Here is a 17,256-nt window from a genome sequence, read left to right on the forward strand (position 1 = left end):
TTTGTCATTGAGTGGGATGTACATTCTGACAAGCCACTTGTAGCCACAGTTGGAGCAGAGAGGCAGAGAGCTGTTTGGTGAAGACACTTGTAACCCTGCCAGATGACTCATCTTGGTAAGAGAAAGAAGGAAATTCAGATAAATGAACAAGAAATAAGAATGATCCTAAAAGATAACTAGAAAAGTCAGAACACATATATGAAAAGTAAGATAAATGTGCATCAAAAACTTGAGTACCCATTTTCTTCATGCAAAATCTCTCTGCATTTAAAAATAATGAACTTGGCAAGTTGTGGTTCCTGAGACAAATGGCTCTCCCAGAGGTCTTCCAACTGATTCCAGCAAATAGTCAAGATCCCACGAATGGTCATCTTAGTGCTAAGCAACCCTCTGTTGCCACAGAGAGGCGAAAAATATAAAACTAGCTACTGAACTGGTTTCTAGTTCCAGATCTGCCACTCATGGGCAGTATGGCCTTGATAAAGCCCCTTGGTTATCTGTGACATTGTTTCCTCACATGCAAAATGAACGAGCTGGAGGGGCTGGCTGGTGGGGTAGTGGTTTAGTTTGCACACTCCACTTTGGTGGCCCAGTGTTCATGGGTTTGGATCCTGGGTGTGGACCTGCACAACACTCATCAAGCCATGCTGTGGCCGTGTCCCACATACAGAGTAGAGGAAGATTGGCACAGATGTTAGCTCAGTGACACCCTTCCTCAAACAAAAAGAGGGAGATTGGCAATGGATGTTAGCTCTGGGCCGATATTCTTCACCAAAAAAATCAAAAAAATGAACTAGCTGGATATTGGAGGTAACTTTCTGTCTCCTGAGCACCGAAGACTTGCTAGCTATCCTTTTCAGGTCCATATAGTGACTGACCTTCACGTGTCACAGTACAACTCTTTCCTTAGAAAATCATGGGTAAGAGAGGCTCGCAACCTTGTGCACAGCCACACAACAATAAACAGCTGGTAAACATGGCTTATGCTCCTGGCTACCCTAAGAAATTATGATTATCTGACCCCTTCCAAGCAGCCCTGGTCTCCAAGATACCAGATGATCACTTTATAGACTCTTCCTGTAACTAAAAACACTAGCCCAGAAGCACTCGCTCGGTAACTCTGGCTATGCAGGAAGGATGCTGCCCAGTTTTCATGGTCTCTCAGCCCATCAAACTCAGCTGGCTTTGTGCACCCAGAAGTATCTCAGACACCGGTAAAGAGTCAGAAGCAATTATGGTTCAGCCCCATCTGAAAACTCAGCTCCAAGTGGAAAGCTTTGAACTTGTTGAGCTGAAAGGGATTGGGGGATTTCATCGTGAGCATCAGCCCTGGGGCCAGGCTGCCCACATCCTCTCTGCTAAGCTTATACTGTCTTTCCAGGGCCTGCCTTTCACTATGTCAAGGACAAAGTCTTAGTTTGGAACTCTCTAAAAGCTGCTAATCGTTCTAATTTTAAAAAAGGAAAATAGGCCTCAAGCTTAGTTAACAAGCAACACTAATTAGGGTGAATTTAGAATCTTGCCTTGTTTTCATGGTGTCCATGGTTCCCTCCTATTTATGTGAAATGATTTTCATTTCATTTCAGTGAAATGATTTTCCATTTCCAGCAGGGCCTCCCCACCAGCAGGGTTTTCCTCAACACTTCTGTTTCCTCAGACATCTTCACTAGCTCTCACTCCATCCAGTCTGGGGTCTCTGACCTGGGTCCACCTTACGCTCCAGTCATTTTCCTGAGTGAACCATGACCTACGTGTCCGATGTTCTCCCAACAGTGTTGCCTTCTGACCCCTCACTGCCTCCTCAGCAATGAACTCACTACCAACCTATGGACGGAATATGGCTGGGATGAGTTTCCCAGAGCCCTGAGAGGTTAAGTAAATCCTCAAACATTATACAGCTTGTGAGTGGCTCAGTCAGGATCTGAGCCCAGGCTGTTGGCCTCTAAAGGCTTTAAGGTTACCCATAACCCTCTGATTTCTCTCACCAGAGTACCCATAATCCTTTGCTGTACCTCACTGTGATACCCATAATCTTCCGCTATCTCTCATCACAGTACTCAGAGAACGAGAGGGCCTTTCCATGTATCTGATTTTTACTTTCTTCCAAGGACCAACTCAACTCCCACCTTCCCCAGAAACTCAATGTAGCTCCTAAACACAAGGTACGAGTTGGCCACTCTGGTGGAAATGCTGATGGTGGGTTAATGAAAACAAGATCCTGGCTATAGAAGCTTTAGCATGATGAGCAAGTAAAGAAAAATCCAGCTGAATCTAATGCCTTGGGTGCAGTGGTTCTTAACCCAGGCTGCACTTTAGAACGGACCTACAGAGATTTAAAAAATCCTCATGCCCAGGCTACACCCCAGATCACTTAAATCAGAATCCCTGGGGTGGAACCAGGACATCACTTATTTTTAAAACTCTCCAGATGATTCCAAGGCACAGCCAAATTTGAGAACCACTGATGTAGAATGTAATTAATGCTACCCCTGCTAGAGGATGGGATTGGGAACCAAAAGACCAAGTCCACTGCAGCCTGACACTGTATGATGCTCATAAGTCAACTTCCTTTGTGAACCTCAGTTTCCTCACCTGTAAACTGAACTTGAACTTTCTGTCATTCCTATTTTGAAAGGTTGAGGTGAGGATCAAATGACATGACTCTGTGAAAATATAAACTGTAAAACATATTAATTATTACAGTGGAAATTTTCACTACCAATCCTCCAATGGTGAAGTTCAAATTCTCAAGAGAGAAAAGGTAATAAAAATGCATAGAGTAAAAAACATAATACTAGTAGGGTTAGGAACATTAAATATAGTCACTCAAGAGACATACAGCCTACTTCCTTTTGTAAGGATATATTTACAAGTTATTTTGTAAATGAAATATAAATGGTTGTAGGAGAATATGTGCAATGGAATTGTTTTCAGATCATCACTTGTAATTACAGTAGATGGTTTCTAAGGCAGACTAAGGTTTAGTGTTGCCCTTAATAGGAAGAAATGAATTTACTGTGCTAATTTATCAATTTAGCGTAGAAGCAAAATTTATTGGGGGGTGGGGTGGCAAACTACTAAACAGAACGCATTTGGAAAAACACGTATTTGGATTTGCTTACAAAACCATGGAATCATCATGAATGATGATCGATTTTTGGCTATTCACTTAGACAAGAGAAGAATATAAGCCACTATATGACCCCAATTCAACTGGCTTGCTCCAAAAGTTCCTGTGAACTGGTCAGTTTGACACTTGGTACACTCCATAGAAGGCGTGCAGTGAATGGCACTGGGACAGTATCCCCGACCTTCAACAGTTCTTGTGAAAATTCAATGAGCACACACTTGTAAAAGGATTGGAATATGCCTGGGTCATGATAGTACCAGCTTGAGTCTGGGTCCTGAGAGTATGAGGGCAGGAGGACAAAGAGGAGCAGTGGTTTCCTTCTCCTTCTGTATGCATCTGGCACTTGGCAAACAATAGAAATGATGGTTATAAGTAGCATTTGCCAGCTTGTTCTTCACTTCTGTATCCCTACGCTACTTCCTAACACCTCTCCCTTCTGTCCAGGGTGAAGTCTCACCCAGACTTAATCAACACAGAGGTTTATAAGCTCCTAAATTACTGTAGGAAAATTACTTTTCTGTCTCCTTCTCTCCAAATCCCACATCCTAAATTCAAGTTTTCTGAGATGTGTTGATAGAGCAAAGCCCTCAGATTTAACTGGTTCACACTAGCATGTAAATGACTTACCCTTAAGTATTTATCTTCTTGATTCTTCCTTTCTTACATGGAATGATGCTTTAATGGATGGAGTTTCAGAGAAACATATCTCAGTGAGAAAATATTAGTAGACAGGGTCTATGGATGACAGGATTGTGCAGTGGGAGAAGATACTGCCAAAAAGGCCAGTCCTATCTGGGAACCTGACCATGGGTTTAGCACTCCTGAAATGTCCACATCTCTTACGGTTCCATTATTTTCTCCAATTCTGAACCTTTAGGTTTCTAACAGCTTCCATGGTGCTAGCTGCTAAGGTAGGCTAGAGTCGGGCAGGGTAAGAGGAAGAATTTGGCTGTGCAAAGAGAAAGAGCAGAGGAGTAGTGAGATAGAGCTAGATGTACAATAAGAATAATGGCCACCGTTCGTTGAATACTTAACGTGCGCTATGCACGTGATCACACAGTATCTCCAACTGTTAGATGAACTCATGTCTGAGGAAGCACTTTGAAAAGAGCAGACTTTCCATTTAGTCTTATTATACCCATTATGGAGAAGAGAAAAGTGAGACTCAAATTGATTAAATTGCCCAAGAGGACAAAATAAATGGAATGAGAAAAATGGGATCCACTTCCAGGTCTGTCTGACCCTGAAAATTTCTTACTTTAATTCCCTTTCACATACTCTCCAACCATAATCCCTTATATATATGTGGTCTTTAGAAAGTGAGGGGCTGCTGAGAGTTCATGGCATTCTTTTGGATGGTCTACAACTTTCCTTTCCTCAGAGTTTCTTCCCACTATCAGTCTAAATTAGCTCTTACATAGGGAAAAGAAGAAATACTGAGCACTGTTCGCATCTATATTTGAATGAGTGGCCGACAGATTGACATGGAGTGAAGGGGACAATGTGTGTTCAGGGAATTTCTCCCCTATCCTTACCCTTTCAGAGCTCGAGGAGTTTACGAAGCCTAGAGCACAGGGAGCAAATCCTCCACCTCTGGACACTGGGACAGCCAGCACAGGTCTTCAGTGACCTAAGATTAGATAATCTCTCCTTCCAGGCAATAGCAAGAGTATTGGTGGGAGGGAACAATTAATGAATTTCCATTGACCTTCTATATTCCGCTACATCCTGTAAGTCTAACTTCCTTATGAATCTTCTCCCTGCACTCCTCCTCAGAGAGTTGAGCTGGCTAGAAAAGATCTTCATGATCATGGTGTTGACTGAGTCACAATCCTAGTGACATAAACAATCATCTGGGGAAATTCTTAAACAAACCAAGGCCCAGGCTTGGCTGCCACAGACTCTGTGGAATCATTCTGGGTCGGGGCGCAGGCAGGTTGAGAATTTGATCATAGTCTAATATCTTGTCTCACAGTTGAGTTCTGAAGAAGATACTTTTTTGGCACAGGGCCACTATTTCCAAACCTGGAAACTGCTGTGCAAAGCTCAGGTCCAAGCTTCTACATGAACAAGGGCTGTGTTTCTGCCTCCTCACGTAAACCTGTCAGGTAAATTAACACCTGAGTCCTGCAGTGGCTTCAATGCAGATAGCAGAGCCCTGGACAGAACACTTTCCTCTCACCCCACACCTGCTGATTCCTCTTCAGTGCCAGGCTGTGCTCACTGTGCAGACAAAAATCAATAAGGACAATATAGCTGAACGGTTACTGTATAAGAGAGATCTCAGTAATGAAAGTGTATTTTTCTCTGGCAGGTGCTTTCCACTTCTTTCTTAACTATTTCCTAATTCCAAAATTGTACATTTTTCCCTACAGACTACCTAACCTCCATTTCATAAAGCACTGGTAAGCTAACTCTAAAAAAAAAAAAAGAAAATTACAGTTTTGTAGCCTCAGGTGAGTTAAGATAATAGGACCAAAGTTCAAGGACTGATACCATCGTGATTTTGTTCTGTTCAAATTCATTTGTTCTCTAAGAGGAAGAAATAATAGATATGCCTAGTTAATGATCTGAAGTGCCCAAAGTATTTGCCAAAGCCACAGAGTTACTAAAGGGCAACATTCTATCCACAGGACCGTCCAACCTGAAACACTATCTGGGTATTGGAAATAAAGTCTGGCCCTGTGCTGAGACGAGCTGAGGAACGTGGCTCGTGTTCATTGACAATAACCGGCTCACCTGTACGAAGAGAAGGTGCTTTCCAGGGCAGCATTTTATTCATAGGTTACATTTCTTTTAGCGGAGAGACCATATTCTGCTTTTACTTGGTAAGAGTTCAGTTTAGGGTCAAAACATCTAACAGAAAAAGTATTCATGTCTGAGCACAGAATTCAGGTAGAAATTGAGAATGAGAAAGGAGAATCAGACCCATTAAACCAGGGCCTCTAAATTCCCAAGAAGGACATAGGTAACTATTTAAACTCTTAGTGATATTATTTAAAACTGCTCTATTCCTTTCAAAGTATGTAATATGACTTTGGGTTTACAGAGGTGAATGCTCTCTGTAGTCAGTGTGCTAACACGTCGGTGCTCCCAAATGAGACTGTTTTGAAAACTTCTGGAATTCTGGAAAGTATTTCTGTAGGGTGTAAAACCATAAATTCACCTTGTATAATAATTTCAAAGAGAAAAGAACTATTTTAAGAAGGGCAATGTTTTTGGCTGTACTGAATCTCATCACACCCTTCGGCTTTGAGAAGTCCTGCCTTCTCTATCTAAACTTATTATAGGAATAGAGGATGTTGCTTAAAACAAAACAAAAAAGAACAAAAAGAGGAAGGAAGAAAACTGCTTCCTCAAGGAACAGTTTCAGCCCTTTAAAACTTAACACAATAAAAATACTCCCTTTATTACCATTCCTCACTTCAGCAGCTATCCAAAGTTCAGAGCAATTCAAAGAAAAGGCCACATTTCCTAAAGCAGAATCAAAGGCACTTGAGACTTCCTGAGATTACAGGCCACAGACACAAAGAAAAGCACTCAAAAATATTTCAGATCCTATTTCGTATTATAATTTTATAAATACCTGTGCAAAGACTTTGCTACTCTCTCAACAGATACTCAGAGAATTTTAGACCATTTTTCCAACTGGTGTGCACTTACTGAATGTACTCATCGCTGATCTATGTATTTGCATTTGTTCACCACATTTTGTTTAGAGAAAAAAAGAAAAAAAAGAAACACTCTTCTGAATAACTTGTATGGATTACAGACAAGCTCTCTAAAGAGTTCTAAAGACTTCAGTTCTGTTGGCTAATTAACTGCCTGGGCACTCACTGAAACAACATTGTGTGGCAAAGAATGAGGATAGACGCACATGGCACGCACTGGACTGAGAATTGGGCTCTGCACTTAAACTCGGTGTTCTCCTTTGCGAAATGAGGAAATAGGGATGGGGGAATGGATGGTACTGGTTTCCAACACATCTGTGGACCAGAGGAATCCAAATGACCCATAAGACTTGGAAATGAAAACAAAACAGATCTTCTAAATCAGAGGATACAAGGACGCGCCCAGATAGCTGAATCTGTTATGATTCTGATACTCAAGTGACCTGATACTCAGCCAGGAAATTGAGTCAAGAAACTTACAACTCCTGCAAACCACCCATGCTGCCATTCTACCTTGCATTCACATATGTTTATGAAAAGAATGCGGGGCCGGCTCCGTGGCCAAGTGGTTAGGTTCACAGGCTCCACTGCGGCGGCCCAGGTTTCGGATCCTGGGCGCGGACATGGCACCGCTCGTCAGGCTACGTTGAGGCGGCATCCCACATCCCACAACTGGAAGGACCTGCAACTAAGATATACAGCTGTGTACGGGGGGGTTTGGGGAGATAAAGCAGGGAAGAAAAAAAAGATTGGCATCAGTTGTTAGCCCAGCTGCCAATCCTTAAAAAAAAAAAAAAAAATGGAATTATGTTAGAAGTCCGGAAAATTCACACTTTAAATATACTAGGAATATTGCTATTTAAAAGAGCTTTCTTAGAAAAGGTATCTTTTCTAACTGATTGTTTACTATAATTTTTCAAGCCAAACTTCTCTTTCTAGCGCACCTAAATTTTTTAATTTGCTTAAAGTACACATAAATCATTACAGGGAAAGGGGGAGGTAAAGTTTGAAGTCAAAAATTTCCTCAAAAAAAGTTCCTAAAGTTTAAAGTCAAAAATTTCCCCTGATTAGAATTGCAATTTGTGAAACATGTAACATCTCTACCAGGCAGGCCTTGAGCTTCAGTAAGGAAGGGCCCAGCCTATGTCACGTGTTTTCCACGTACATAAAAGGAATTGGATAAATACTTGATGGTTGACAGATTTTAGGATAATTGAAAGGTTCCCTTCCCCAAAGCATTAGCTGCTTAATCACATCCAAGAATACTTTTAACGAATTATTTAGGGAAAACATCATTTTGATTTTCAGTTAGATCACTTTAAATGGAAATGACTTGGGTAACACATTATAGTGCCTTAAACGCAGGCTAAGGGATCAATGACTGAGCATAGACCACTATTGGAAACAAGGGAGCTGGGCTCAGAAAACACACACGGCTCTCCTGAACCAGGGGGCAGAGAGTGAAGAGGAGAACAGAGGTAAACCTGGACATCACGGCAACGTCACCGAGCCCCCCCACCCCCTCTCCGTGTGCTCTCCTGGGACAGTGACTCAGTGCACCTCTTAACAAAGTTCCTGCCCTCTGTTCTTATGGTGACCTACTCAGCCAGCTAGAAGCGTGCAAAGGAGCTCAAGTGACCTAACATTGGTGATGTGTAACTTTGGGCAAGCAATTAAACTTTCCTGTGCCTCAGTTTCCTTTTCTGTAAAACGAGGAAAATAATGGTACCTATTTCAAAGGGTTCTTGTGAAAATTCAATGAGCACACACTTGTAAAAGGATTGGAATATGCCTGGGTCATGTAGGTGCTCAGTAAGCGTGGGCTAGCAGTGGGTGACAGTGCCACAGGCAGGTGCCCTCTGTGCCACACTTCCCATAGACCAGGCCTCATGGGATTGCAAAGTAGCCTCAAAATCCCAGAGTTCTAAAAGAAAGAACAAACCCTAAAAATCACCTTGCTGTTCTAAGGGTTGCCCTTTGTCTAGCACATGTTTTATTTAGTCCATGCACAAAAAAAAATAGCTTTGGGGCTGGCCCGGTGGCACAGTGGTTAGGTTCACACACTCCACTTTGGTGGCCCGGGGTTCACAGGTTTGGATCCTGGGCACAGACCTACATACTGCTCATCAAGCCATGCTGTGGTGGCATCCCACATATAAAACAGAAGACTGGTACAGATGTTAGCTTAGCAACAATCTTCTTCAAGCAAAAAGAGGAGGATTGGCAACAGATGTTAGCTCAGGGCCAATCTTCCTCCCACCAAAAAATACAGAAATAAGCCTTATTTACAGACTAGGAAACTGTCCATGAAAACCTGAAATTTCATCTTCTTTTGAAACATGTGGCTATCTGTCTACACTGGTGTGTACTTCTTGGTCATCTGAATCTGCTGCAGGTGGGCTGTGGCTACTGCCTTTAGGCCAGAAAGAAGCTCTCCAGTTTACCACAGTCTCCACCACTCCCTACTATCCTTTGTCATTAAACCAGGTGTGAGTTGCTACTGTATGATTTTCAAAAGGAAACCTTTTGTCTTTTAATTAAAAAAACAGTTCTCTCTGTACCTATTTCCTTATCAAAAGTGGACAAATAGAATGTAAATCCCTAGAGGACATTTGATTTTTCTCTTACGTGGCCCAATTTAACCATTTATATTATTTCACAACAGTGGGTATTTGTGTTTATGATCCCTAATCTAGTCCAAAACCTCATCTTTTACAAATATGAACAATAAGGAACCCAGAGAGTTTAAATGATGATCTGATGTCGTAAGTCTTACTGGTGGCAGAAAGTGTACCCACACGCAGGTCCTTTTTCCCCTCATTAATGTTTCCACTTGTCCGTCCGCTTTTTTCTTTCTGAAAGAATTAGCTGACATGGGTTTAATTCATGTTCCATGTGGAAAAGCAGAGACAAGAGGAAGTATACCAGCTACAACAATGAAGCACAGAAGGTAGCTACGGACACAAGAGGACCGTAAATGGGGTAATCCACCATTAGCGTTAGGATTACTCATATCTTTCTCAGGCTGCCTGTGTTTAAATACTTTGACAGATGAAGCTGAAGGAATGATGCCCCTTGTCCAACCAGTTGCTCCAGTTCATTTATGCTTAATTGCCCCCTTTTGCATCCAATCATAATTTTTTTCTAACGTAAGTTTCCTAACCTCCTTAACTAAATGAATTAGTGACCTGGTTGACAAGAATATATAACACGACACATAAGAAACCCCGAAATACCTAGAGAGAATGCGCTGGACAGAGAAACAAAGCAGAAGAGAAACTGAAGACGTTTCCACTTATTCAGGCTCCTCTTCAGACAATCTTCTGAGGTCTTTTATTTCCCCTAATGAAATGAGTCTGTCATAGGTGCTGGGTATGACACTGTCCCTGCACGTAATGACAGCATTTCTCTTACACATGTGCATGTCTCACCCACGGGAGAAATGCCAACTATGAACATTGTATGGCTTATTAACTTACCTCTGTTTAATTTCATTTATTTTTTGTATTTTGAGACAGTGACTTTCTGATCTGGGCAGTTCCAACTGTGCTCACTCCCCACCCTGCCATCAAATTATCCCAGCGATAACTCCTCTGTTTTATTCTATGCCTCTCATTTAGGAAAGTCTGTGATTTATTTCTAGTTCCACCACTTAGCATTTGCCAGAATTGAAACAGGCCTCTTTGAGACTCATCTTTATAACGAGCATGATAATATCTATTTTAGAGGCTGCTGGAATAAACAAATGAGATCCATTTTCTGTAAGCACTTTGTAAACTGTAAAGCACCAAACATATGCGTCCTGACAGTCAGATGTTGTTGTTAAAATACTGGGGACACAAGACGTTCCGAGAAAGGCAGGCTGCGGACTCACAAGGAAGCTCATGACTCTTGAGTCCACTTCAAGAGAAAACAGAGGGGTCGGCCCCGTGGCTGAGTGGTTAAGTTCGTGCGCTCCACTCCGGCTGCCCAGGGTTTCACCAGTTCGGATTCCGGGTGTGGACACGGCACTGCTCATCAGGCCACGTTGAGGCAGCATCCCACATGCTACAACTAGAAGGACCCACAACTAAAATATACAACTGTGTACTGGGGGGATTTAGGGAGAAAAAGAAACAGAAAAAAAGAAAAAATGATTGGCAACAGTTGTTAGCTCAGGTGCCAATCTTTAAAAAAAAGAGAGAGACTGAAAGAAAAGAGAAATGGATTACTAAAAATAAGTCGCAGGCAGAGTCCTCAGGGAGAGTAGTGCGGTAGGTTTGGTGGCATCTTCCTTCATGTCCCTGGAACCCATGCAAGCTGATATTTGGGCTCCTATTACATTGCATATATCTGACTATTTGCCTTCTCTTGCCCTCCCCAGCACCCTATAAAATGAGCTTTCTAGGAAAAGGCCTCTATCAGGCAGGCATCTTTGTATCTCCAGCACTTAGCCAATGTCTGCTGGGTACTGCCAGCTTGCTAGGTGAATGTATTACTTAGTGTGATAGACAGAATAATGCCCACCTCCTCTACCAAAGACGTCTACATCCTAATCCCCAAAACCTGAGAATATGTTACCTTACATGGCAGAAGAGATTTTGCAGACGTAATCAGATTAAGGATCTTGAGATGGGGAGATTATCTGGTTGGGCCCAATATAATCATACAGTCCTTATAAGAGGGAGAGAGGAGGGCCAAACTCAGAAAAAGGAGATATGACAGTGGAACCAGAGGTTGGAGCGACGCACTTTGAAGATGGAGGAAAGAGCCACAAGCCAAGAAAGGCTAGAATCCGGAAAAGGCAAGGAAACCATTCTGCCATGAAGCCTCCAGAGAGGACCCAGCCTTGCCAACACGATGATTTTAGACTTTTGACCTCCAGAATTACAAGAAAATAAATGTGTGTTGCTTTAAGCCATTAAGTTTGTTAAAGAAGCACTAGGAAACTAATACATTTAGGCAAGAAAGTAAATGAATAACTGTCATCTAAGTGAATAAATGAGCAAATAAATGAATGGATGGGTGAATGGAGAGAGCTCTAGACAGAAAGCAGAAAGGCTTAGGTTCTGGTCCCAACTTAGATAATAAGCAGCTGGGTAACCTGGGCCACATCATTTAACCTCTCTAGAATTCCTCAGCATCAAGAGCTGAGGCCATGCAGGCAGATCAACTAGGGTTCAGATCCCTTCTAAGCTACCTCCAGGCTGTGCTCCTTTGGGCAAGTGCTCACCTCTCTGAGCCTATGTCCATATCTGTAGGACAGGGATGGTGACAGTACCTCCTGCGCAAAGTTGTTGTGGGGACTGAATGAGCTACAATCTCATCACATTCTGTGAGACTCTGAAGTAGGCAAATTTGAAATTGTGGTCACATAAAAATGTTATTATGTCACTTCATGCACAAAATTTGAAATCATGCAAATTTCCCAAATCAAAAAAGAGTCAGGAACTGCACAATGGCAAAGGTGGTAAACCGTAAACTCCCCACTGCCAGCTGGTAGGAATGCTTCGGCTGCTGAACAGAAACACTCACCATCCTTTGAGAGAATCCATGTTGAATTATGCAAGTTATAAAGTACACAAGTAACAAACGATGAGAGGTCTTCAAGAACACACCCCTCGAACAAAATATGACCACCCTTTAATGCATGCAAAGCAATTAGCTTGAGCCTGGGACACAGAAAGCTATTACTCTGCTGTTATTACACTAGCTCAGCGATAAAGGCCTCAGAACAAACACTTCCATGATGGAAAATGAAACGAACTCCAGGTTCCCATGGGCCTAAGCTTTACATGGGCCTCTGGCTCTGTCAGAGAAATCTTGCACTTGGAAAATCTGAGTCAGGTGTGCTAATGACACCCCATATTAGGAAGCAATAAATTTCCCAGCTCTTACTGGAAGCACAGAATTTGCCTTCAGGGAGGTGTTACCTATGTGCTCCACTTGTATTACCATGTACATCTTGCACAATAAATTTTGCTATGATTAGCCATATGTAGAATACTACAATTTGTGACGACGGGGTCCTCCCTGAGACTCAGTGCCCCCAGCAACACTTCTCTTTTTTTCCTTCTCTCCATTCTCATTTCTTGAATTCCCAGAGAACAAAGTTATGCCTATTACATACTAGAAGCTCAATAAATATCTGTTGAATGTATACATGATCTTTATGAGTCATGTAACCCATGTCCGTCTCCCATTTTCCACATAATGAGCCCAAGGCCAATTAGAGCAATACTGAAAAATCCCCTCTGTGTAGCATTAATTCAAATTAACATCCATCTCCTCCCTAGAGAGGCAGAGAGGGGGAGTAGATTGAAAACACATTTTTTAAAGTATATCTGTTTTTCTAAGTAGCTTCCAGATCCAAAAATGAGTTCTGATGATGATATTAAGTGTTTACACTGCAGGTTTGGCTAATAACTGAAGGAAAGATTAGAAAAAAATGATCAAAAGAAAATTAGAACCTGGATGAAATAGAGCCACAGTGAGGAGATTGGAAAAAGCACAAGAGCGAGGCTGAATTATTTAGTTATAATTGAAGTCTGGTGTTACATGTGAGGGGGAACAAATGACAAGTTTCAGATTCATATGATCCTTCTAGGCTGCACAGAACCCCTTACTACAGAATCTAGTCCCATTTTTTACTTACACCTCCATTTCTTACCAAAGCAGATATACTATCTAGGAGAGACTCAGGGCTGGCAGGACTTGAATCCTTATCCCAACTTTAGACAACCACACGTCAGCAAAAGCTGAGCACGCATTCCCATGTAAAGGCCGCCCCCTCAAGAAGAATCTAAACTCTTTCCCTAGAAAGGAATTTTAGTGATTTTTCTACTGTGTTTATGGAGCTAACTTTAACCTCCTTTGAGGTAGCTTTAGCAACTCCTAGCACTATTTTCACTGGAAACAGAGAACAGTTGTCCCCATTGTCATAAGTAGCCCTGTATGTGTTTCAAGAGTCAACTATTTCGGACATAGACTTCTTAAGACTAACTCTGCCTAGATCTTAACTTAATGTGATACTATGACTTTTATTATCAGATTCCTCCCAATCTTCTTCATAACAAGCTGGGTTATACAGCCCTGAACCCATGAATTCAGGGAAGCCAGTGAGAAATTATCTTTACCAACTGGTTCCTATGCTTGCCCCCTAAACTCACTTACTCTTTAGCCAGCAAAACCTAGGGCTGCTCAGTGATTACCTCAAATTTCTGCCTATTTCCTTGCCTTCTTTAGCTTTTTTTAGCTTTCCGTGCATAGTTGTGCAATGGATATTGGGTCTCCATTTGTGATTTTAAGTGATTTTCAATAAAAGTCCTCAATATATTTATATAGAGTGCCTGTGCTCTTTCTGCTGTATTTCTCTTTCCCACCCTGCCTGAGCCTTCTCGTCAGTGTGGCCAACGTGGGTCACACTCACATTAGATGTTCTGCTTCCCAGCCTGGCTACCTTGCTTGTGTTAAAGAACCATGAGGTAAGGGCTATTAGAAGATGAGAAGGGCTTGTTACTTCGTTGACCACTTATTTCCTTTGGACCTCTTGAGCCTCCACATTGCCCAAGATGCAAGGCCAGCCCCATGAGCACAGCACACAAGCACGACCTGATCCAGCTCTTCCATGCACCCTTAGTCTCACCGTCAAACTTTGATCTCACCAGGCCATTATGTAGTTCTCTTGAGCTTCTTATTCTCCATGAGCCTGCGTGGAAATTCACACCACTGCAGCTCTACCTAGGCTTCCCTTTGCCTGGAATGTCCTTCCTCTTGTTCTCTATTCCTCAGGCCCACCTTACATGTCAAAGCTCTGGGAAGTATTCCTTAACTCCTAAGACAGCATGAGTCACTCCCTCCTCTGTATTCTCAAAGAATGTTGTGGTTACCTCTCTTATGGCCCTGACCACAGAGTACTGCAATACTCTTACAGGTCTCTCTGTTTCACTATAAACTCATTTTTTGTACCTTCCTACAACCAAATTGATGATCTCTTTAACTGGAGGGGTTCATTTCAGAAATTCAATTCCAGAAATGAATGAGTTAAATGTGTACATGATTCCTTAGACAGAGGTGACTGTGTGGCTCCCCGCACGGGGATCTAGACCATACTTGTTTATTTATCTCTGGGTGAGGGAAGACAGAGTTGGAGAAATACGAGAAAAACAAGCCAACCAGTACCCAGTCAAGAGAAAAAAACATGGTGTACCTGATAGACCATTATATTAACAGTTTCTTCTTTTTTCTGTTCTGCAGGTCCTTGACTCTGCAATAGATTTCGTACTGTTTCTTCCATCCTGAGAAACAAAAAAAATGAAGAATTTCTTTAAAGAAGGTTTTCCTATTAACACAGGTCTGTTCCAGTTAGTAGAAACCATTCTTTAGTGTATATTTCCTAAGCTTAAACCTGGAAATCTCTTTTCTCTTCTCTCTCCTTCATCTCCTATACTAAAAATCTGTCACGAAGTCATTTAAAATCATTCCTCAGATGTCTCTGGGTTCTTTCTCTTTCTCTTTACCATTCAGGTCCCCAGCCTTGGCCTCCTGCATCTTTACTCATGCAAACATCTTCCAATATCCTCTTCACTTTCAATCATTCTCTTTTAATTTGACACAATGTCACCAGATTAATCTTCCTGAAATACCACTTTGATTTTTTAAAATCAATTTTCAAATTTGACAAATATTACATGAATGCATTTTTGCCATTAATATACTTTATGTCTTTCCATGGTGGTCTTTCTATGTCAGCACACAATCTACTTTATTCTTTTCAACTACTTCCTAGTATTTCATGATGTGAATGCACCATAAATTATTTAACCATTCCCCTACTGAGGGAATTCAAAATTTTTGCCATTTCAAACAATAAACATCTTTCCACCCATATATAAGAACCCATTTATGAGTATTTCTATGATTATATTATAAAATATACTCTATGTTATAATCCTATTTTGTTTTGAAGATCCCTCTTGAATCCCCCCCCACATTGCCCAAAAGTAGAATAAAACACACACATCAATTTCCAGACACTGTCTCATGTTGTTACTACTTCTTAGAATTCCAACATGCTTTCATCTTCTCATAGCCCATCCATCTTTCAAAACTCACCTCAAGTTTCACTTCCTAAGAAACTTCTTGATTGGTTCCCCACTTCTTTGAATTCTTAGATCTCTATACTTTAAATCATTCATTCCATCACTTAAAAACTCTCCACTTTTGGGGCCGGCCCTATGGCCAAGTGGTTAAGTTCACACACTCTGCTTTGGTGGCCTGGGATTCGCTGGTTCAGATCCTGGGCACAGACCTACATACCACTCATCAGGCCATGCTGTGGTGGTATCCCACATAGAGGAACTAGAATGACCTACAACTAGGATATACAACTATGTACTGGGGTTTTGGGGAGGACAGAAAAAAGACGAAGATTGGCAACAGATGTTAGCTCAGGGCCAATCTTCCTCATCAAAAAAAGAAGAAGAAGAAGAAGAAAAACTCCCCACTTACTTTAGGGCCCAGCCATGTGGTATAGAGGTTAAGTTCAGCACACTCTGCTTTAGTAGCCTGGGTTCGCAAGGCCTGGACCTACACTACTCATCAGCCATGCTATGGCAGCGACCCACATATAAAGTGGAGGAAGACTGGCACAGATGTTAGCTCAGGGCTAACCTTCTTCAAGAAAAAACAAAAAAACTCCCCACTTTAATGCTCAAATTTTTGTCTTCTGAATTATAATATTTGCTATAGAACCATGTCATATATTTCTTAATGTGTCTCCCTCAACTAGGGATAAAATAGGTACTCAGCAGACATTTTATGAATCCTTTGTTAATTCATTTTAAAAAGTACTCAGTACTTACTCTGTCCCAGGCATCTGCCATGTATATTCAAACTGAGTTTGAATGACCTGTCCATGGGGTCCATCCATCAGGATTTACAGACCAGAACTCTGAGAGTAGGATGGCTAATTAAATGCACCAGATACAGTGCTCTCATGATTAGAATCTGAGTTGGTTGTCTCTTCCAGTCCCATCCACAAGCATGTATTTTAGAAGCTCAGTATGACACTAGTTTAAGAGAGTTGTGTGGGAAAGCAAGCTGATCCAGCTTCTCTCTCTTACTGAGGGTTTCTAGCATGGCAAATTAAGGCCTCTAGGGGGCCTACCAATTCCCTGAAGTGGCAAGACCATTTAAGTAATCAAAGTAGTGTGGTTCAAAATGCCAACCTTTCTCATATGACATGTAACTACTTAGCACAGAGTGAAGAAATTGCAGACCAACCGAGCCAGTCCAAACCTGGATTATAACTGGGGAATTCTGTCTTCACAGGGGCTGCCACCAGGACCCACGTAGGATTTCAAGAAGATGGTGGACACTGATTAGGAGTGCTCAGAGAATGATTTGTGACCACACATTTATACAAGACACCTCTTTGTGCATCCAGGCAGAAAGGCAAAATCTGGTCCCTATGTT

At 41.8% G+C, this 17,256-nt stretch overlaps 1 protein-coding gene across 1 annotated transcript in view; it reads right to left on the bottom strand.

Moving 5' to 3' along the window:
• LOC124233823 (nck-associated protein 5-like) overlaps positions 1-17,256 on the bottom strand; it is a gene marked incomplete at its 3' end in the record, with an annotated part of 547,928 nt that overhangs the window by 12,463 nt on the left and 518,209 nt on the right. The window contains exon 7 of the mRNA XM_046651057.1: positions 14,990-15,077. Coding sequence (XP_046507013.1) covers positions 14,990-15,077 — 88 coding nt within the window. The remainder of the gene's footprint in view (positions 1-14,989; positions 15,078-17,256) is intronic.

Source organism: Equus quagga, unplaced genomic scaffold (genome assembly GCF_021613505.1).
Source record: "Equus quagga isolate Etosha38 unplaced genomic scaffold, UCLA_HA_Equagga_1.0 252_RagTag, whole genome shotgun sequence".
Taxonomy (NCBI): domain Eukaryota; kingdom Metazoa; phylum Chordata; class Mammalia; order Perissodactyla; family Equidae; genus Equus; species Equus quagga.